At 53.7% G+C, this 21,968-nt stretch overlaps 6 protein-coding genes across 6 annotated transcripts; 4 read left to right on the plus strand and 2 right to left on the minus strand.

The window, feature by feature from the left end:
- Positions 1 to 1,652: 1,652 nt before the first annotated feature.
- Positions 1,653 to 2,411, plus strand: ColSpa_03029 (uncharacterized protein; the record flags this gene model as incomplete). The annotated part of the gene is made up of 1 exon (XM_049269241.1): positions 1,653 to 2,411. One exon carries the CDS (start codon positions 1,653 to 1,655, stop codon positions 2,409 to 2,411), a length of 759 nt encoding a protein of 252 aa, XP_049125198.1.
- A 5,890-nt stretch (positions 2,412 to 8,301) lies between these two features.
- ColSpa_03030 (putative D-xylulose reductase A) lies at positions 8,302 to 9,524 on the plus strand (the record flags this gene model as incomplete). Its single annotated transcript, XM_049269242.1, has 2 exons — positions 8,302 to 8,325; positions 8,391 to 9,524. The coding sequence occupies 2 exons, from the start codon at positions 8,302 to 8,304 to the stop codon at positions 9,522 to 9,524; spliced, it is 1,158 nt and encodes a 385-aa protein (XP_049125199.1).
- A 3,294-nt stretch (positions 9,525 to 12,818) lies between these two features.
- Positions 12,819 to 15,501, minus strand: ColSpa_03031 (beta-mannosidase B; the record flags this gene model as incomplete). The annotated part of the gene is made up of 2 exons (XM_049269243.1): positions 12,819 to 14,867; positions 14,917 to 15,501. The coding sequence occupies 2 exons, from the start codon at positions 15,499 to 15,501 to the stop codon at positions 12,819 to 12,821; spliced, it is 2,634 nt and encodes an 877-aa protein (XP_049125200.1).
- A 2,113-nt stretch (positions 15,502 to 17,614) lies between these two features.
- Positions 17,615 to 18,845, minus strand: ColSpa_03032 (GTP-binding protein ypt4; the record flags this gene model as incomplete). The annotated part of the gene is made up of 4 exons (XM_049269244.1): positions 17,615 to 18,358; positions 18,429 to 18,558; positions 18,657 to 18,721; positions 18,783 to 18,845. 4 exons carry the CDS (start codon positions 18,843 to 18,845, stop codon positions 17,615 to 17,617), a joined length of 1,002 nt encoding a protein of 333 aa, XP_049125201.1.
- Positions 18,846 to 19,148: 303 nt separating this feature from the next.
- Positions 19,149 to 19,480, plus strand: ColSpa_03033 (uncharacterized protein; the record flags this gene model as incomplete). The annotated part of the gene is made up of 2 exons (XM_049269245.1): positions 19,149 to 19,251; positions 19,368 to 19,480. The coding sequence occupies 2 exons, from the start codon at positions 19,149 to 19,151 to the stop codon at positions 19,478 to 19,480; spliced, it is 216 nt and encodes a 71-aa protein (XP_049125202.1).
- Positions 19,481 to 19,613: 133 nt separating this feature from the next.
- ColSpa_03034 (3-hydroxyacyl-CoA dehydrogenase type-2) lies at positions 19,614 to 20,550 on the plus strand (the record flags this gene model as incomplete). The annotated part of the gene is made up of 3 exons (XM_049269246.1): positions 19,614 to 19,651; positions 19,748 to 20,003; positions 20,056 to 20,550. 3 exons carry the CDS (start codon positions 19,614 to 19,616, stop codon positions 20,548 to 20,550), a joined length of 789 nt encoding a protein of 262 aa, XP_049125203.1.
- Between the last annotated feature and the right edge of the window lie 1,418 nt (positions 20,551 to 21,968).

Below are 21,968 nucleotides of genomic sequence, written 5' to 3' on the forward strand. Positions count from 1 at the left end.
TAGACTTTGCTATCGGATTAACCCGACATGCATGTCCCATGACCAGCGGCAAAACGGCAGGGTTAATATGCGTTTTAGCAACCATATGCTACTTACAAGTCCCATCGACGGTCACATTCCTTGGCGGAATGGTTTACACATTATTTGGAAGGAGGGGTTGCGCGGGGTATCAAGCCAACGAGGCCCCCTAGAGACCAGGCAATCCAAACTCAATCATTCATCTAGTTTGTTTGGCAAATAATCTCTCCAGCCAGGTATTGTGAAGAACCACGCGGCATACGTCGCCCGCCATGAGGTCAATTGTTTAGCGGAAACTTACTCAGTTACTTCCGGTGACGGAGGCTCTGGGATCACTCTGAGGCTGCAACCCTACAGTTGAGAAGCTTTAACCACGTCGATATGATCTGCAGAGGTTCCATCCTAGCAAAGATGTCACCTCAACATTACATGGACGTCGTTGACGAACGACATAAGATTCATTAGAACAGCAAGGTTCTTAGGTAAGATCTAAGGCGGGTGAGCCGGATATGACTGTCCTTCAGAATGTGTAATCCCTCCTCCCTTTGGCATTGTCTTTACATATTGTAACATTTGCGCTATATCCAAACAAAATCGAAAAGCCGATAGCTGATCTTGCTGGATATTGCTTGACAGGGGTTGAATGGTCGCTAACGTTCCTCGAGCTCAGATTGAAATATTCAAGGAGATTCATAGTAACCGCTGTAGACTTGTTGCTCTTACAGGCTAGGCTTAATAAATAATACCAATCGCGATGTGTTCCCAAAATGATGTCTCGAGCATGTCACTATATGTGATTGTTCGCCAAGTCACTATCCTGATTCGGTGGGTTTCCCACTAACCATCATCATTTGACTTAGAGTTGGCATTTCTGACTTCGTTCTACACTCCGGTGCCAGGTAAGCTTGTTGATAGTATGCATTGCATGCATAGAGGAAGTGGGGGTTAGCTATGTAACTTACATATAACGCTTGCGTATGCTCGAAGCTTGCTTTAAGCCAGTGACCAGGTTTGTTCCTGGATGCCCCTTACACTAACCTACATCCAGACCGAGGATAGTCAAGTTCTCCGCCACGTATTTCATAATCCTCGATCCCAATTTGCAGCTGTCGTTATCGTAATATGGCCATTCGGACATCGAAGTCGGTCCTCTAGGTTTCCTAAAATCAAGCTTCGCTTCGACATCCTCAAATATTGACTCGCCGATTACACTAGCGCCTCTAAGCAAGTTTTCGTATTCCGAAAAGGCCGTCGACAAAGGATCAGGGTAGTAATGAGAAGCTATGTCTAAGCACAAGTTAGCTCCGCATCCTCTGATTAAATTCTTAATGAGCAGGGTCGGGACGGCAATTATCTTACCGAAGTTCATGGGTGGAAGTTATAAAAAGAGAGGTAGCGCATTCCTGAATCAACATGTTGCTATCATTTGAAAAGCCGAGTTGACTAGACTCTGGTTAGGCGATAACTGTGCCAACACCCACTTCTTTCCAATACCTGACCATATCTTTACGCCTTACCCTTCTTCACTTTCTTCACTTTCTTCACTTTCTGCCTTGTATTATTCCTCATATAACTGAGCAGAAATCTGAACTCTCAACATGCAATTTCTGCATATTATCGCCCTGGCAGCCGCCATGGCTAGAATCTCCGCGCTACCCGTTGCGGTGCTACCACAGCTTGTCCATCCTCCAGTGTATACTTTCAAGGACGAGAGTACTGCCGGAGCTGCCAATTTGGTCATTGTGAAAGCTAGAGATGACGCTGCTCTCGACACCGCTTACGAGGAATCCGACATCAAGACCAGGGATGAGACCGCCCTGGACATCATTGATAAGGAACCTAACGTCAACACCAGAAGCGAGGCTGCTGTTGAAGCTGTCAACCCAGATTCTCACAACATCGAGACGAGAGGATATCGCGGTGGCAACGATCGCGACCGTCAAGACTATTACTATGACAGCTCAAGAAAATCCCGGGGAGAACACAACACGCCCGCTGATGACTGGAAGTACCAAGACAACCTCGCGAAGCTTAGAGCTGGCAACTGTGGAACAGGATGCATCAATTCCATCAAGTCATATGACTCGGTGGCATCTCGAGATTCAAAGTTAGCCAGGGCGCGTACAGACCAGGATTATTACAATTATGACCGCTATACCAACGCCAAATATGACTACCGCGGTTATGACACTTATAATTATCCTGTCGCCGGCTCACGAGCGTCTCGAGGAGAACACAACACGCCTGCTGATGACTGGAAATACCAAGATAACCTTGCGAAGCTTAGAGCTGGCAACTGCGGGACGGGATGTATCAACTCTATCAAATCATATGATTCGGTAGCCCACAAAGATTTCGTGGCCTACAAGAAGGGGTATTACCCACCGTACTGAGTAGGACTTCAACACAAGTGGGAGTTTTACAAAAGTTTATTGGTTTACAAGCTTGGAGATACTTGATTCTCTTGCTCAGAAACTCAGGAAACATGTACCTAGATTTTACGCGATGTTGATGATGTAAAGAAAACAGATGAACGATTTTCAAACGAGGCTCAAGAAGTCTTCCCCCAGTTGGACCTCTTCACAACTTTGCTTTTTGGCGCAAAAACAGAGCGTCAACACCTGGGTATTTCTTTTGACAATAAGAATAGAACTGCAAGACGCAAAACGAGTCTCCAAGTCGATCCAGCCTCATCATCCACCACTCAATATACCCGCTTGGAGTGCCAATATTTGAAAGTGATGCAAGCGGTCGGATTGCCTGCAGCCAACGAAAACTGCGAAATGTGGAATTTATTGTCATAGAACTGACTTGTCAGATAGCTCACCCATAGCCAAAAGTTTTGGTATGATCAAGACAGTTCGGAGAAAGAGGGGAGGTAAGCAGACCACAACAGCTATCCAAAGTTTAAGTAATAACATCTGGTTTGAGTAAGTGGACAATTCAGTCCCGCATCAGGATCACAACTGATCACGGTTAAATTTCGCATACACAATAGGTCCAATGCATGCTGATGACTGAAATAATAGGCTAGCGCCAATGGGAAAGAGGCAGCCCACGCGTCACAGCCCGCACTGGCCCCAGCCACCACAATGGCGCCCGCCGCGATCAAAATACGCGGGAATGAGCCATTCCTCTCGCTTGTGTCCTTCAGCATATGTGCGCGCCTAACCCACTTGCCTGCAATACACTTAATACCGATTCTTGTTTCAACTTGATGTATCTTTGCGTAAAAGATATCAAAAAGTCTTTCTAGCCTAGCGTTACGCAATGGTGCAGAGCTTCTTTGACTGCTCAGTGTGCGGAAGGCCAAGTGCTCGCGCAGTTGAAGCGGGTTGCGACCTTTGCAGCAGTTACTTCTGTGGTGTTCACATGTCGCGGGAATTTCATAAATGCGATAACGGGGTAAGAGGCACCCAAACATATGCCAGCATAGTACAATGTTTGCTAACAGCGGCTCTGAATAAGGACCTAGATGATGCAGCCTATGAATCGCTCATCATCGCTGAAATTGATCGCCTTCGTGCTCAGATCAACGAGGAAGCAGTCTGCAAACTCGCTTCCAGCCTCAACAATGGCAAGCCTTGCGCGATCGAGTACCCTTCAGAGGTTGTTGGGTCCAGCGCTCTTTCAGGGCGTGCCAATTACCATGCCCGCATCAAGTTCGATAACGAGTCCCCGTCCTGGCTCATGCGAGTGCCGCGAGTTTCGGGCTTTGCCGTTGGGTTCCCCGTTGCACTTGCAGAATACCTGATCCGGAGCGAGTATGCAACCCTGAAGTTTCTAGAGACTACCGCAGTACCTGCGCCGCGGGCCTTCTCATTTGGCATACCGTCTCAAGGTACCGATCATGGTATTGGGGTCTGTTTTCTTTTCATGGAAGAGCTGCCAGGAAAGCCGTGGAATGGCCAGGGAGACACCGCTAAGGTCTGGCAGAGTCTCGTTGATATCTTTGCAGAGTTAGAGAAGCATTCATTTGACCAAGTGGGGTCCCTAGTTGTCGAGTCTCCTGACGACCAACCGTGGGTCTCTGCTATAGCTAGCGACAGATTCGTCTGTCTTTACCCTTACGGACCATTTGAGACTCCAGCAGCATACTATACAGCCTGGGCCGAGCAATACCTTGTACTAATCGCAGACGGCCAGCTTTATCCCCAGTTTCCTATTCAAGCCTACTTGGTGTATCGCTTCCTCCAAGACAATGTAACACAATTGGCTGGGTCTGAGGATAAATTCTTCTTGAAACACGTCGACGATAAGGGTGATCACCTGATGGTCGACGAAGACTTGAATATTACCGGCATCATCGACTGGCAGATGGCCCGTATCGTTCCGCGACGAGAGGCTTTTGCGCTGTCTCTTATATCTGCCGACATGAGAGCTCTTTACAATGGTGATGTCTTACTAAGTACGAAAGACATCGCATTGAGAAAAGCTATGCAGGAGAAAGGAGATGGGTTAGCAAGCTATGTGGGAGATGATGATAAGGTAAGAAGATTCTTTTGGGGATTAGGGCTTGAGTCAAAATGGGACTTCGCCTCACCATTGGCAAATGCTATCCTCCGAGTCTTCGGGGTTGAACAAGTTTGGAATGAATGGGAGGCAACAGCATTGAAGCAGTACGAGAGTGATGGACGCCTAAAAGGTCTCATAGAAGAGTCTTCTGGTGATGAAAATCGATAGTTAGCAGAAGCTCAGAGAAGTCACAAAACCACATAATAATTATCAGTTACGTCCTTAGTTAGGTCAACCCTATATCCCGTTCATAATCCGAATCATTTCGTTTTAGCATGCTTTTTCCATGAAGATACTGTCGCAAACCAACATGAGGCTACTGGTCACTATTTTGCCACAATCATCGACCTTCCGAAACAACCTCGTTCTAGACGGCCGGTTCTTCTCTACAAAGCTGGTCGCCCCACATGGAGCCAGCGTGTATCAGTCGATCCGTGTTAGGTATTTACCTTGGATAGAACAAGCCATTTTCTACGTTCAAGTCTTTCCACTGGCGACCCTTGTAATAGATGCCAATTGTAACTCTATCAACTCTTTTTCACTTACATGAGTGCTAATCTCGCGTATTCGGCTGGCGAAATCCGTCCCCGATATGTGTCCGACATTTACTCGGACTGCCGTACATTCGTCTAAGTTAAGCTGCCGCCTTGCCCACTTTAACATAAGCCAGGCAGAACATACGGTCTAACATCGTTTCTTTTGGTGTACTAATTGTATACGTGATGCTTGATACGTCAAGATTTTGCGCAAGTGATGAAGAGTTAAATAGCGATGACGTTTGCTAGCATGTGCTTTAGAGGCATATCTTATAGGTTGGACTACCTCACCCCGCACTTTCAGTCAGCCAGAAACTAGGTCTTACGACCCAAGAAAGCGGTGGTTAAAATAGCCATCTGGAACAAACATGCTGCGAGACCACGGGGATAATCAAGTTCAGCTACGCATAATTATAACCATCATGGAAAAGGGTCAGAACGGAAGAACTAGGGCGAGAATACTCCACCTCCAGCTCCTGCTATACTGCCGCCAGCTACAAAGATCTAATCCTAACCAATCTTTCTATAGAAAGGTCACGTGCTTGTAAGGTAAGCGCTCAGGGCCAGTGTTGTTGCTCGCATTGAGGCAAGGCTGGCAAGGTACAGTGTTGAACGGTATTGGTCCTTGTATAGCTATTTAAGGTCGCAAGAGTGTCGAGGCACTATAATCAAATTCTCATTTCATTTGGGACACCAATGAGGACCTCCGATGGAATGAAATGTGATACATTTCATTCTTCATTTCGAGCGTAGACTGGAATATAACCGGGTACCGATCAAAGGGGTTGACAGAGTTGGCCTTGTTTACCCAGGAATAATTAGCAGCTTGAGGTCTAGATGAACATTAGACTCAGCTTTTTCATATGCTATAACAACGAAACATGGCCTTGAACACTTGGCGTTGATGCACGGACTTAACTTGTAATCAGTAACTGAGTATCGGAAAGCAGGTTCCTTAACATAAGCAAACACAGCGAGTCGTTGGCAGTAAACTTGTCTTGGTTATGTGCACATACAGCCTTTTGTGACCCAGTTTAAAGCCATATTGACTCGACCTTTTTTAAGTCACTCTCCACTGTTTCTAGTTATGCTTCTTGAAACGGCATCGACTCTCAGTGGACTTCTGTGAACCCCCACAAGTGTCGACGCCAGTACTATCACTGAAAAGCGCTTAATGTGCAATCCCCTACATTGAGTAAGTATGGTCACGCAGATAACAACCGGGGAGTCATATGGCTGGGCAGACTCGGAATGAAATCGATCTGCTTGAAATACAAGAAGAGTGTTTTCTGACAACAAAAGAGGGCACTCGTGCGACCAATACAAAGTCATCGGGCTATATTTCCTTCCTGCACCCAATAACGATTGAAATCATTCTAGCAAGACGCATTCTTCATACTACGCCGCAGGTGAAAGAGGCTCGAAACTCCGCAGCATCTCGATACAACCTCGGAATGATGGGCCGGGACTTTTGGCGCTATATTGGAGAGCAAAGCTGGGAGCAAAAGAGGAGGTTTCCCCAGATCGACAGGTTTCCCCGCAAGTGTCCGAAGCGGATATCGGCCAGCTGGGAGGACGTTCCGTAGGCCAAGTCGGTTTCGGGTGAGACAGGACCATAAATAACAAGGACATCCCCTTCGACCACCATCTTGGACATTGACACTGATACGCTGGCTCAGACGAGATCAACGTTCCCATGGCCGTATACAGAGAGGGCCATGGGTTATTTCGAGGGTAGCAGTACCTGAGCCTCCCGAGACGATGTCGACGAATCCTTCACAGATCGTTCAGCCGACGCTGCACGCGAATTACCGAGCTGGATCACCAATATGGACCTGCACAAGTCGTACCAGAGCACACACACGGACGTGGCCGGGACTCAAGAAAGAAAAAAGAGACCCGACGTTGGAAGAAAAGGATACTCGGTCGGGTTCCTTAACAGAAAGGGAGGAAGGATCATGGGAAAATGAGAGTCAACACGAGAGCCAGCAAAAATTTCAAAAGCACATGACGAGAGCCCGGTCACGAAGCAACGTGACAGAAAAACAATTTTACGAAAAAGAAGGTGAAAAAAAGGAGCGGTAAGTCCCAATACGGTCGAGGAGTGACCAGCATGACCGAAGACCGGGAATGCGTCCCCCACTGCCTCCAGACCTTTTTTTGGAGTCTTTTCCAACCCCACCAGAACCCAGCTATCGGATCTAATTGACGAGTCCCCATTGGAGCGGGTAAAGTGCTGGATAAATAGGCCAGGGCCGCTAGAGTCGGCTCAGTACCGTTGCGCACCTATGACACTTTGGACGCTTGTTTCACTGCGAGAGGTTCCAACATTTGCTTGAAAGACTCAACAACATTCTTGACATTGACCGGGACATTGCAAGTCAATTGGCGGTTGTCCGCAACTCCGGTGTCCCTCCAACAATGCTCATTGAGTCCATGATCCTGGTCCTGCGTCGGTACGATGCCCCTCCAAAGAGAGGATCTCACAGTCCAGAGCCCTCATGTGAACCAGCAACAACGTGGAACTCCTACAGAGCTCCCTAGCAACACTCTCCCATTTCTTTCCTTTACCCCCACCCCGCACCGGTGATAGCTCTCCCCGTCCTGATAACTGGAGCACAGCCAGGCAAAAGTCTCGACCGCCATGGCAGGGAGATGGCGCATGGACACGGGTAATGACACGGGATAATCACAAACGTGGGGCCTTCTCTGGAGCTCTAGATCCAGCTAAGAAAGTCCCAGACACGCCGCAATGAGGGGCAGTCGCAGTCGGTCGCACAGAACACTGCGCTGCCGGGAGCTATCCCACCTTTTGGCTGGCGACCAGACATTATGTGTTTCCCATGCTCTCGCCCTCGCTCACTCATCCTCCAGTCCCAAGCCCAAGCTCCGTCGCATTCCCCGTTCTAACCGCGTCCACATCTCCCCTCCATCCCGTCCAATCGTGATGCTTCACGCCGTGTTGCGGGCCTGGGCTGCGGTCATAGCTATTTAATCCATTGCGCGCCGGCCCACGATACCTGGAGCTGCCCGCTCTCCTCTCTCATCATCCAACGTCTCTGTTCTTCTGTGCTTCTCCAAAGATACCCCTAGAAGTTTTCGACTGTGCCCTCCGTGACCAATACCCCTACGATCTAAGCTCTACTCTCTCGGCGAATCGAGCACCGACCACTCCCAAAGACCGTCCCTAACCAACTCCTCCCTCTCCTCACAACCCCGCAATCCATCCATCATGGCCGGCATCGAAGGCAAAAGCGTACGCTCAACCTCCCCAGCGATGACCTCTCGCCCCGCGAGACGTTCAGAAACATAGTCTGACAGCAGCCGCAGAACCTTTCCTTCATCCTCAACAAGCCCCACGACGTCGAGTTCGCCGAGCGCCCCGTCCCCAAGCTTTCCGACCCCCACGATGTCCTCGTCGCCGTCAACTACACGGGCATCTGCGGCTCCGATGTGCACTACTGGGAGCACGGCGCCATCGGTCACTTCGTCGTCAAGGACCCCATGGTCCTCGGCCACGAGTCTGCCGGTACCGTCGTCCAGGTCGGCGAGAGCGTAAAGACCCTCAAGGTCGGCGACCGCATCGCCCTCGAGCCCGGCTACCCCTGCCGCCGCTGCGGCGACTGCCTCGCCGGCCACTACAACCTCTGCCACGAGATGCGCTTCGCGGCCACACCCCCATACGACGGCACCCTGGCGGGCTTCTGGGTCGCCCCCTTTGACTTTTGCTACAAGCTGCCCGACAACGTCTCCCTGCAGGAGGGCGCCCTGATCGAGCCTCTGGCCGTCGCCGTCCACATCACCAAGCAGGCCCGCGTCACGCCCGGCGCCTCCGTTGTCGTCATGGGCGCCGGCCCCGTCGGTCTGCTATGCGCCGCCGTCGCCAAGTCCTTTGGCGCCACGAAGGTCGTCAGCGTCGACATTGTCCAGTCCAAGCTGGACTTCGCAAAGGACCTGGCCTCCACGCACACCTACCTCTCCCAGCGTATCTCGGCCGAGGAGAACGCAAAGGCCATCATCGAGCAGTGCGACCTCGGCGCCGGAGCCGACGTCGTCATTGACGCTAGCGGCGCCGAGCCCTCGATCCAGACGAGCTTGCACGTCGTCCGCATGGGCGGTACCTACGTCCAGGGCGGCATGGGCAAGACCGACATCAACTTCCCCATCATGGCCCTGTGCCTGAAGGAGGTCACCGCCCGCGGTAGCTTCCGCTACGGCCCGGGTGACTACAAGCTCGCCATTGACCTCGTCGCTAACGGCAGCGTCAACGTCAAGAAGCTTGTCACCGGTATCGTCGAGTTCAAGCAGGCCGAGGAGGCCTTCAAGAAGGTCAAGGAGGGCCAAGTCATCAAGATCCTCATTGCCGGCCCCAACGAGAAGGTCGACGGCAGCTTCAGCACCGAGGTCGACCCCAAGAAGGCGGCCGAGGGTGGCAACCAGGGCGGATGCTGCTAGAGAATTCCCAACCCATAGAAAGAAAAGCGATGACTGGCGGGCGGATGGTGTTGAAAAGTGGGCGTCTGGGGCGGGTTTGCGATGTATTTTCCACGGCGCATGCAGCATGTATCGTTTTGATGGCATGAGGGGAAAGGCATGTATGTATTGGGTACGATCGACAATGATCCAAATAATTACTCTTATTGTCTTGCATGGATTCTACCGTTTCCGGTCACGGAGAGGGTTCGTCGCCGTTGATCAAGCCAAACCACATCTCGCGTGTGTCTACCATCGTGGGCGTCCCGTAGTCAAGCGTCATACGACACTTGCGCCCTTCACGAACTAGTGCCGGTTCCTGAAACGCAGAACAAGGCAATGATTGCCAGCCGACAGGCAGAACTCACTGCCAAGCCCCGAAGTTGTCAAAGTCAGGGTCTGCTAATATGTTAGCTGTCTACCTTCACTGAGACCTGACTCACCCTAGAGCAAGAGTCTTTGCTTATCGCCGCGACTGGGCAGCCTTATCTTCCTTAAGCACTTAGTAGGAAACTTACCATCAGACACGGCCACAGAATAGACGAGAAACAGGCATGCCCACTGGGCCGACTGCGCAAAACTCCAGGCTCCCGTTCAGCTGAAGACGCCACGAAGCACACTAGCGATCTTGAGCGTCCCTCCCAGCTCCCGAACCGGCCTAGTCCGGGCACCCCGGGACCCGCATCTCACCCGTTCCGCACTCTGCCCCCGGTCAGCGCGGAATCTTAAATCTGCCCGTTTGGACTCCTGATGTGGGATTGGGCAGCCATCCTCAGACATGGACTCACACACATACAAGCCTTCATTCACAACAAACGTCCATGCCGTGACTTACATACCACTTTGCGGTACCTACCACGCGCAGATTGCGGTATCAACCGTCCGCGCCTACAGATACAAGCCTACCAAACCTGGCCGTGCCAACTTCGCAGAGGAGCTGAACCGCTTCCCACTTTACATCCCTGCTCAAGTCTGCCTCATGGCCGCTTCTAGCTTAACCAAGCCCACAGCTGGGCTTTCTTCCCGTCGCTCACCACTCGTTTGAGAACAAGCCTTGGCAAGCCTTCCGAACGCACACAGGCCCAGGAGCCTCATGCCAAAGCTCTCACTAACTCGTCAAGTGTCGTGAGGCTGGCGCGCGGTCGCGACAAACAATAACAACGCGAACAAGAAGGACTCTGCAGCCACTACCGACGCCTCCAGGTACATGTGGCATAGCTTGAGATCGAACAAGAAATGGAGGCTGAGTATGGTAGGGGACGGTCCAGTAAACTAGGACAGGAGGCTTGCCGACGACGATGTCGGCTGCTGCCCCGTTCCCACTCCCTTGACTCGACTATTCCACATTCTATGAGGGTCTCAGCCCATAAGTATGCCTACATCCTCGCTCCTCTGCCACGGCGCTCCTGGGTTTTTTGTCGTCGGCCACCCCCGCGATACCTGTGACACTCCAGCTCCCACTCGTCACGCATCCATCGTGAACGTCTAGGCCGTTGTAGTTTGACGCCTGCTGCTCTCGACCCCTCCTACATCCAATTAACTTTTGCCGGCAAGAACAGCCCCTTTACTATTCAGGCATCATGGACCACACGCAGCAACAGCCTCCGATGCAGCCGCAGCCGCAGCCACAAATACAGGCTGTGCCCCAGGCTCAACCTCACCAGCAGCAATACACGCAGCATACCTCCACCAGCACGCCGCCTCCTATGATCGTGACGCCAGCATGGATGGTCGCCATCCGCGGCTTCCAGTTCTTCCTCGCCGTCATCATTCTCGGCCTCTCGGGTGCCATCATCCACTATGTGTATATGGATGAGCTCGGCCTCTCCCTTGCCATTGTAAGTCCTATCCCCTGCAAACCTTTTCCCATTCTCTTCATGAGTGAGAAGTACTATCAAAGTCCTTGAGCCTTGACTAACACAGCCAAGTCCCTCTTCACCTGGATCATCGTCCTCTACGCCGTGCTCACCGAGAAGCTCCCCTCCATACGCCACCTCTACCACACCTACGCCGTGCTCGCCCTGGACCTCTTCCTCGTCATCCTCTGGCTCGCGACAATGGGCGCCACCGCCGCGAGACGCGCCACCTTTGTCGTCCCCGTCACGGCCTCGTGCTCCTCGGACGGCTCCGCCATCAACTCGGGCCACTGTACCGTCTTCAAGCGCTACATCGTCATGGGCCAGGGCGCGCTCGCTATGTTCGCCGCCATCGCCGGCCTCTCGGCGCTGCAGTTCGTCCTGTTTCTCGTCACCTTCATCTGGACCGTCGTGCAATTTGTCCGATGGCGCAAGGCCAATGCGCCCGCGGCGCACGCAGGGGCTAGCCAGGGAGAGATCCAGATGGAGTCGAAGCAGCCGTTCCTTACGCAGCAGACGGCGTACCAGCAGCCGCAACACGGCCAGATGCAGCAGCAGCAACAGCAGCCCTACGCTCCCCAGCAGTACCAGCAGCAGCCGCCCCAGCAGTACCAAGAAATGCCTGTCCAGCAGCAGCAGCAGCAGCAGCAGCAGTATCCCCAGCAGACGCTCTCGCCGGCCCAGAACTACGGCCAGCAGCCGCAGGAGTACCAGCAGTACCAGCAACAATACCCAGCCCAGCCCTATGCACCTTCGCCGGTCAACGGGACGGTCTCGCCGACCAACTCGCCGCCGCCTCAAGGGCAGGGGTACGCGAACCCTCCGCAGGAGCTCCGTTGAACGTGGCTCGTGGCGAACCAAGAGATTGATGACGGGATGTTGAGTATGCAAACGGACTCTGATGAGGATTGAAAGCTTATTGTATGGTCTAATGTCGTGTTCTGAGGAGTTTCACCTTTTGGGATAGAGAAGACCTCGGGGAGAGGACCGAGTGCTGGAGGGCGCTCTGGTTGTGTTCTGTTTGCTAAGTCTCAAAAGATACCTATTCGTGTTTGTGTTGAAAGCTTTTATCTGCATCCGAAATAATCATTCATCTCATGAGATCCCTCCTGGATACACACCTTGGCCAGCCGAAAGCAACACCGCCGACTACATGAAAGCTGTTTGGTGTAGTCAAAGCAACACAGCCTTGGTCTGGTCAAGCACAGCTGTTGTGCCTATTTGTCCCATCATAATGTTCTGACATTACTATATGTCATCTGCTGTCCAGATGAGTTCTAGTCTGCTAACCACACTGAAAGAAGATTGAGCAAAGCGGATGCTAATTATTCTTCATGCACTTTTTGACCAAGTGACAGCTCATGTTTTCCTTTTATGACATGCTTCCTCCTCTTTACCTTGAGCCCCCAAGGCTGACCATCTAGTTCAGCATACCAAGATATCTCGTCTCGATCTTGGTCTCCTTGCTCGCCCCCTTAACCCCAATCTTGACAACCTCCCCAGGGACAATGTCGACCAGGTTGTCGCTGAACACTACATCATCACTCTCAACCTCCAGCGCGACGCCCTTGACAGGCACCTCGGCGCTAATCTCAACCACATCGCCGCCCTCGGTCAACTCCGCCTTGAGGCTCTTGGGCTTCTGCAGGTGCAGATACTTGAGCGGCTCAGGCCAGTTGACGTACCTCGCAATCTGCTTCCCGTTCTGCACAAGATACGCCGCCACGACCGTTCGTGCCTCGTCGCCCGCTTGCTTCACGGGCACCTCGAACGCCGCCATCTCGGTGGACCTGTTCTCCGGCAGGAGGAAATCCTTGTCCACCGTCTCGTTGTACGTCTCGTCACCCGTCTCGACGTTCCACGCCTTGACGACCAGGTCAACCGTCAAGTCCTCGAGCTGCAGGTTCGACCCCCAGATCTCGACGCGCGTCTTCGTGTCAATGTCGACGCGCGTGTATTTGTCGCGGGGGTGCTTGTGCTCTGTGCGCGTGATGCCAATGGAAATGGGCGCCATCTCACGCTTGACGGTGTAGTAGGCGTGCTTGGGGCGGAGGTAATAGTCACAGATGGCCCACGACGTCACGGGCCAACAGTCGTTGATCTGCCAAACCAGCGCGCCGCCGCAGTACTCCCTCCCAGGGCCCTTCCACTGCCGCTTCCACAGGCGGTAGGCAGACGCGAGACACTCGGCTTGCATGAGCTGCGTGCAGTACACAAAGTGCTCCAGCGGGTCCGGAGCGTAGCGGAAGTTCTCGACGAGGTACAGCGCAATACGGCGCTCGTGGCCGTCAGCCTTGTTGTGGAAGTCGACGGTCGAGGACTGCGGGTAGCGGTCCGGGTCGGCTTTGCCCTTGGGTAGGTATGCGTCGATGGTCTTGACCGAGGGGAAGGCCTCCATCCCGAACTCGGAGACGAATCGACCGACGAGCTTGTCAAAGTTCTGGTACTTCTCCTGGGTGCCGTGCCAGACGTTCCACTGGTGGAGATCGCCGACAGTCGGGTCCCTCGTGTCTTGGCCGCTCCAGGGGCTGCCAAAGTGATAGAACGTGTCAGGGATCAGGTCCTTGCACGCATCGACGAGAACCTTCTCGTAGATGTAGCGCGCGGGGAAATCCGTCTTGAGCCAGCTCTCGGCGTCCTTGTTGGCAAGGTCGTACGTCAGGTTCTCGCTCTCGGCGTACTGGTAATCCTCGTTGTTTCCGGCCCAGATGACGATGGACGGGTGATGGCGCAGCATCTTGACATTCTCTCTCGCTTCCCGGTCGATGGACTGCAGGAGCTCCGGCCAGGCGGGATAGTTGCCACAGCCAAACATAAAGTCTTGCCAGACCAGAATGCCCATCTCGTCGCAGGCGTCGTAGAAGGCCTGCTCCTCGTAGATGCCACCGCCCCAGACGCGGACCATGAACTGGTTGCCGTCGGCCAGGAGGCGGATCCAATCGTAGTATCTCTCCTTGCTTATGCGGGGGATGAAGTTGTCGGCGGGGATCCAGTCGCTTCCGCCGCAGAAGATGGGAACGTTGTTGACTTGGAAGAAGAAGGAAGTACCCGGCTGTTCTTTGAGGGGGCGTTGCACTAGCTCGACCTTGCGGATACCAATCTTCTTGGACAGGCCGTCAATCTCGTCACTGCCGCTGAGGAGGGTGGCCGTGACAGTGTACAAGGGCTGCTTGCCGTAGCGGACAGGGTACCACAGCGCGGGGTCCTGGATCTGGAAGGTTGCCGAGGTGTTGGCGTCCGCCTTGGCTTCGACAGTCTCGGAGGCGAGGGACTTGCCGTCAAGGGAGACATCGAAGCGGACCTTGGAAGCCTTGCCCTCGGTTGTAGCGTGAGCGACAACCTTGGCGCTCTTGAGAGAGTCGTCAACGGTGGTCTCAAAGTAAAGATCGGAGAGGCGGGACTCGTAGATCTCGAGGTTGATCGGCCTCCAGGGGCCGCAGGTCAGAAGGGTCGGGCCCCAGTCCCAGCCCTGCGCTTGTTAGTCAGGTTAACTTCAACACCAGAGACCAAGAACATACCCAGTGGTATTGGGCTTTGCGGACAGCCAACCTCGAGTTGTCACCGTTCCAGCATCCCCACTTGTGGTCAGGGTACTTCTCAACCAGCTTCCAGCCGCGCAGGTAAGCACTGTCGAATGTGATGACGAGCTCGTTGTCTCCGTCCTTCTTGAGTGCAGATGTGACGTCAACGCGCTCTGGAGTGAACATGTTGTCCGTCTCGAGGATGGTCTTGCCATTGAGCACGACAGTCGCAAAGGTGTCGAGACCCTCAAAGGCAAGCACCGCCTTGGCGCCTTCGGGGACGGCCTCGGCAGCAAAGGCCGTCTTGTACATCCATTGCCTCTCGCCGACCCATTGCACGTCGAGCTCGTTCTTGCCGATGAAGGGGTCGGGGATGACCTTGTGGTGGATGAGGTCGAGGTGGATGTTTGTCGGGAACTGGCTGACGGCGAGAAGCTCGCTGTCGTCCTTGTCGGCCTGCTTGAACTGCCAGTTCTTGTCGATGGGGATCACGGTTCGGGACGCCATGGCTTGGCGCTGGCGGTGGCTGGAGTGAGTGTTAGCAGCGGCAGAGCTGCGGACGACGTCTGGAAGAACACGCATTGCGTGGGTGTTTCAATTGGGATGTGCTTGGGTGCCAATTGACGGGGTTGCGGTGCCGAGACTCACCAGTGTCGAAGGGAAGAAACGCGGCTTAATTATGAAGGCACAGCGATGAAGCCCGACGGGGAAGAGCGCGCCGAGCGTCGGTGCCCCGCGGAGGATGGCGGGGTAGATACGGGAAAAGCGACGGGGGTTGATGGAGCTGTGAGGGGCCGAGGGGCGTTTAATTCAGGGCGTTATCTGGTGTTATGAACAGATACAAGACAGCGTTCCACTCAATCCACGACCTGGCGGCGATGATGAATTAGTGCAGATGAGCAGCTTCGTATGTAAGCTAAGAGATATCTCAAGAAATGAAATAAAAAGCATCCGGTGTGTGGAAGGGCGGGAGGATGTGCCGTCCTCATATACTCGCCCGTGTCAGTCACTACATATGGCACTGGCACAGCTCATCCTCTCATCCATGGATGTCATTTATACCTGGGCAAGGGAGCTCCCACCTGTCCTCATCTCACCTCACCTCATGCCATCCATTTGTCCTGTGAACTCTCCTGCTGTGTCTCGCCTCACCTCGAGCGTGGACGTGGACCTTCCAGGATCCCAAAGATCCCTAACGCAGGACCAACACGACATTCCAGGGATGAGGACGCAGCTCCAACTTGGCCCAGTCCGTACGACGGGACGACATCCGCCGAGATGCATCTCCAATCTCTCGACGACCGATCCATGATCCAGGGCAGCTCACACTCCTTCACATAGTAAGCTCCCCCACACCGTCCCCTCTCTGGGTCCAAGGATCGCGCGGAGAATGAGGGACGCCTCTTTTCTCCAACAGGCACAGAGCATGGTTCATAGCAGGGCACACACACCAGCGACAGTGTTACATCCCTTGCTGGGTAAAGTCAGCGCGCCGATAAGCTGCATTCGGAAGAAGCCCACGCACATGGCTGCAGGGCCAAGGGGTCTCATTGTGGCTATCGTTTTAGACCATCGACAGGCGCCAACTGTGAAGGAAAAAAGTACATTGGTCTCTCTGTTGGTGACAGCTTGTCTCTCCCCTCAGTCTAATCGAACCCGTCTTGCACCAGGTCAAGCCCGTTGCCCTTGGCCCTGCCCGTGTCCATCACGCCAGTACGAGCAGCTCGCCAGATGGCAAAACGGCATCTCTTCCTATTCGAAGACCTTCGTCCTGGGCCCCGAAAGTCTCACCGTCGGGGATATATACTGCCACCGAGGGAGTGGAGAACTGCCCTTACCCCAAAAACCACCCCCAACTCCATCTGCAGCCTTTGCGAACATCCCAGTCACCTCGGTGGGGTCCTGTCACGGAGGGAAGCCTTCCGTTTTCCTCTTTGGGACTCGCCATGAGGGACGCTGCATCATTCTCCGACGTTCGACCTCCCGGGGATAGCCTCATGACGACCGACACCTCAAAAAAAAAATGCTCCATAACACCGCGAGCTCTTGATCTTTCTTGGTTACTTCAGACTTGTTCAAAAGTAATACTGTTACGACGATCACACAGACAGCTACTTACTGCAAGTCGCCGTTTCGAGTCCTCTTCACGTGCCATTTTCTCCGATCATGTCCCCGAGTGAGCATCCACCTAGACGGACGCATTCCCGCCGACAGCGCGCGGTAGGATATAATGGAGACATGTGGAGGGTGATATCACCTTTGTCAAACGTCCTGGAAGCTGAAGCTCCGTCTCTCTACATGCAACATCGTCTTGGACAAGTGGTCGAGTGCGTTGCTCCCCGGTCCTACAGCTTGCCCAAATCCAGGGCTGGTATCTTGGTATACATATAGGTGTCATTAGCGTATGTAGCTGTAAGAATGTGTATGTGTACGGCCGGCCCCGACCTGGGAACGAGGTATCTATCCCGAACGCCAGCTCCCAAACCTCGACCCGTGAAGGGAATGTGGCTCCTTCGTCGTTAAGGTAAATCATCCCCAAAAGCGTCCTAGCCCCTAAGATGGACTATCCTATGAAAACTCCTTGCGAAAACTCCGGTCCCGGAGAGAAAAAATCGTTCGTCTAGCGCTGTCATGATCCTCACTCTCGGAGGAAGGCTGTTTCCCGATCCTCTTCGCATCTTGTGTTCGCCAACTTTCAACAGCAGTTGCCGCCTCTACGTCGGTTCGTCAACGTAAACACCTCTTCCCAATCACGCAACCCCCAGTTGGCGCCGCTGCGGGTGTTTCGTCTGCCCTTTCGTCTGCGTACGCCGCCCGCCTCGTCGAGGGTCGCGCCGGTCATGGAACTCTTGATGCTTGCCCCATCGCTGGCGCCAGCGTTCCACCCTCCGCCATACCCATCGCCATATTGAATGCCGCTCATCGGGTCGTCCGGATCAATGTCGCCCAGCTCGATCTTGGTGAGGATCATCCTCGCAAGCCTCGCAAAGATCTCATCCACGTTCTCGCCGTTGAAGGCGCTCGCCTCCATGACCACGGGGATCCCGACCGTGCTCGCCCATCTGTTTGCGTCTGCGTTGCTGACCTCTCGCCCCTCCGGTGCCTCGGAGGCCTTCTGTTGCGTGCCAAGCGATGGCAGAATGGTCCCTCCCGATCCTGCAGAGCCATTTGCAAAGTACGACATGGAACCAACGCTACTCGGTGTTGGCGGCGGCAGGCTCGTGTCGATGAGGGCATCGGATGCGAGGTCGAGCTTGTTCCCCACCAAAAGACAGGACAAGTTCGGTGACGCCAAGGCGCGTGCATCGTTGAGGAACGGTTGCAATCCGCGGAAACTGCTGTGGTTCGTGACGTCGTAAACAAGAATGGCGCCAGCGGCGCCGCGGTAGTATGACCGAGAAACGGAACGGAATCGTTCGGTGCCGGCCGTGTCCCAAAGCTGCCCACCCCTAACGTCAGTATGTTGTCTTCTTCATCTAGATGGTAAGAGAAGATCGCCGAAGTCGTACCTGTAGCTTGATCCGTTTCCGCCGGGAACCGGTGCCGACCTTGATGATTTTGCTCGCAAACTCGACGCCGATGGTTTGGGACGATAAGACTCGCCATTCGTTCTTGACGAAGCGGTGAAGCAGACAAGACCTGGTGTGTCGCAAGCCAGCCGTTAATGATGTGTCGTCGCCAGCATGCACCAACGGAGTTGGTCGCGTGCTCCCCTCTAGAATGTCCCTGAAACTCACTTTCCTGTCCCGCTCGGTCCCAGCAAGATAATCTTGGCCAAGTAGTCGTACATGCTACCCAGCTCCTGCGCAACGCGTCAGCATAGTGTTCCTCCTCTTGTGATGGATGTACGGGCGGTTGCTGACCTGCTCGCCGGCGGTTCCGTTGCTCTCCTCGCTCGCGGCGCTGGAGCGACGCGGTCTCGTCATCGTGGCTGTGTGGAATGTTTACTGCAGTGCGGTGCGGTGCGGTGCGGTGCGGTGCGGTGTGTGATCTGAAAAGTCGGGCAACGGCGCAGCAGCGATAAGGACGGCAAGGGATCGTGCGGTTGTCAAGAAGAGACGGTCGAAGGGCTGGAGGAACTGGCAGCGACGTTGAGGTCGCAACGAGCAGGAAAACGCAGCGGATGTTTCGAGTTGAGCAAGGGATGTTGATGTGCTCGGTTTGACGGGAGGTGGTGGTGGTGGTGGTATTCTTGGATTTCGGCATGGGCACTTGGGTACGACAACACAATGACGGCAGACCACAGCACCAAACAACTGGGCCCCTCTGCTGGGAACATGCGACATGGGATGGACCTCTTCGCACCTCCCGCGCTTTCAATAGTGTACATAGGTACGCGGGAGGCCTGAGCGTTGGGCTCTGGGGAGTACGTACCGATAGCCTCCGAACACTAACATGACACTCGGTGAGCGAATGCGAGTACGTACCGTACCCGTCCATCTTATCAGAGCTGCTCTTCATGCCTCTTCCATTAGTGGCTCGACGCCTCACCGAGGTGGGAGGCCCGAGCTCCTCTGACAGTGACAGGTCGTTCACCGAGGCCACCGATGCCGAGGCTTGACATCACCGGACTACCGAGCTCCAGTGGAGCACCCCGTTGTAAGTTCACCCCGACACGGACCGACATCCACCAACATCGCGACTCCCACACATGTGACAGGAGCTTATACTTTTCACAGGCAACTCACACCATCATGAAGATTGAAGGCCACACATTTATCATTTCGGGCGGGTAAGCAAGACATTCCCCCGCCGACCCCTCGTATCTGCTTCATCCCTGATCACATGCAAATGCCGTGAGTGACGCTGACGCTCCATCCCGTGACAGCGCATCAGGCCTGGGGCAGGCCTGCGTGGAGGAGATATGCAAGAACGGAGGACACGCCGCCATTCTTGACATGAACGAGGAGAACGGAAACGATATTGTTTCCAAGTTGGGCTCCTCGGCCAAGTTCTTTGTCTGCGATGTCCTGGACACCAAAAGCATCGAGGCCGCCGTCCAGGGCACCTCTGCATGGGTGAAGCAAACCGGCAAGCCCGTCGGTGGTGTCATTCCCGCGGCCGGTGTCGGAAACCCTTCAACGGTATAGACACGTCCTGGCCTGATTACTGCCCCGACATCTAACCACCTCGCAGATACTGGACCGTAACGGCAACCCTTTTAGCCTCGACGACTGGGACTTTGTGCTCAATATCAACCTCCGCGGCACCATCGACCTCACCCGCCAGGCCCTGGCTCTCATGGCCAAGAACGAGCCCTCTTCGCCAGATGGCGAACGCGGCGTCGTGATCATGGTTGCGTCGTCCGCCGCCTTCGACGGCCAAAAGGGCCAGGTCGCCTACGCCGCGAGCAAGGGTGCTGTGACGGCAATGACGCTCCCCATGACCCGCGACCTCGCCCGCTTCGGCATCCGCGTCGTCACCATTGCCCCGAGTCTGTTCGAGTCCCGTATGACCGCCGTAATGTCCAACAAGGTTCGCGCCAGCCTCGAGCGCTCTATGGAGTTCCCCGTTCGCGCCGGCAAGCCGGAGGAGTTTGCCGCTCTGGCGAAACATGCCATTGAGAACGTGATGCTCAACGGTACTGTACTACGGTTGGATGGCGGTATGAGGATGCCAAGCAAGATGTAATTTAATGGCAATTCGCCGGGCAGCATGGACACCGAAATCAAACCATTGTTTAGCGATTTACGTCCATGAACGAAAATTTGTGTTGAAAAGAGAGAAGTTTCGGTGTGTCTTATTTGGTATTCGGCAGGAATGGGAGTACATGACTGAACGACGCTGTCGAGTCGCTCTGTTGGTAAACCGGCCATGTATGCCTTTCTGAATTGCTTTTATCAGCTTCACCCACAGGGGTCAAGATGTCGGCAGCGCAGAATCCTCAAGTACTGTTCAAGGAAGGCCAATCGTGTATTTGATCAAAGCAACGTTCTTCAGGTTGGCTGTTTGCTTGAAGAGAGGGATACGGATCTGTTTCGTGCTTGTGGTTAGGAACTTGATTAACTAAGGCGATACCAAATTGGAGCTGTGGAGAAGGTAAGTCAATGAATACTTTGAAAGAAACATAAAGGGGTGGAACAATGGAAGGCTTGAGCAAACTTGAGAGTGTCAAAGGCTGGAGGTGAGGTCAGATACTGGTGAGGAAGGCGCTGCTCAAGTGCCTCCCCAGTCAGAGTGAGGAGGAAGGAACAGCCTCAACTTTACCTTCCCTTCCGATCAGGAAACAGTGAGACCAGCATCTGCCTGACAACGGGGACGAAAAAAGAGGAAAAGTCCATAGATACATACTATGGCTGAATGACCCATTTTGGGTGGGATTCATTGTACTAAAAGACATGACGTGACTTTTTCATGGTTGATGGAGCATAAAGATACCGTCGAGGTTGCACGACGATCTTCTTCAGGGCTTCAGATCACTGCACCAGGCATGGAGGAAAGCCTGACTCATCCGGAAACAGAGAGCGCATCCAGACATCCTGATAGGGAGTTCATGAATGGAAAACAACGGTGTGAATTGTGCGTCCATGACGCCTGTTACTTGCCATTGACAATCTTCGGTAACTCTTCTTTCACCTGGTCCATTGCGCTCTTCGTAGATATTTTGCCTGTCTTGCCCCTTCTCTCATACAACAGGCCAAACTGGCTCCTTCTCTGTGGTAGCCACCTTAACATCAATCACCTTACCAGAACTATCCTTGATTGAAACAAGGCAGTGGGCGTCGTAGCACTGGCCCATGATGTATGCCACCTCGAGGCTTGGGATGGACCTAAAATATACCCAAGCAATTTCAAACCTCTCACCCCTTTCATAACTGAAGCCAACCGCAGGCTCCAGTCTGTTGCGGATAGAACAGCCTCTGTGGAAGCCTATGGCAGGAATGGCTTGATTGCGGTGGTAGGGTTCGTTCGAGATGGCAAGGACTCTGAGGTTTGGCAGTCGTCGAAAGCTGGAGTGGAGGCTCTACACCACAACACGGTAAGTAACGATATGTCCAAACAGGATGGCGGAAATGCCTTACCTGGAGCGACCACCTGTTTCCAAGGCG

Source organism: Colletotrichum spaethianum, assembly GCF_022836535.1.
Source record: "Colletotrichum spaethianum MAFF 239500 DNA, contig06, whole genome shotgun sequence".
NCBI lineage: Eukaryota > Fungi > Ascomycota > Sordariomycetes > Glomerellales > Glomerellaceae > Colletotrichum > Colletotrichum spaethianum.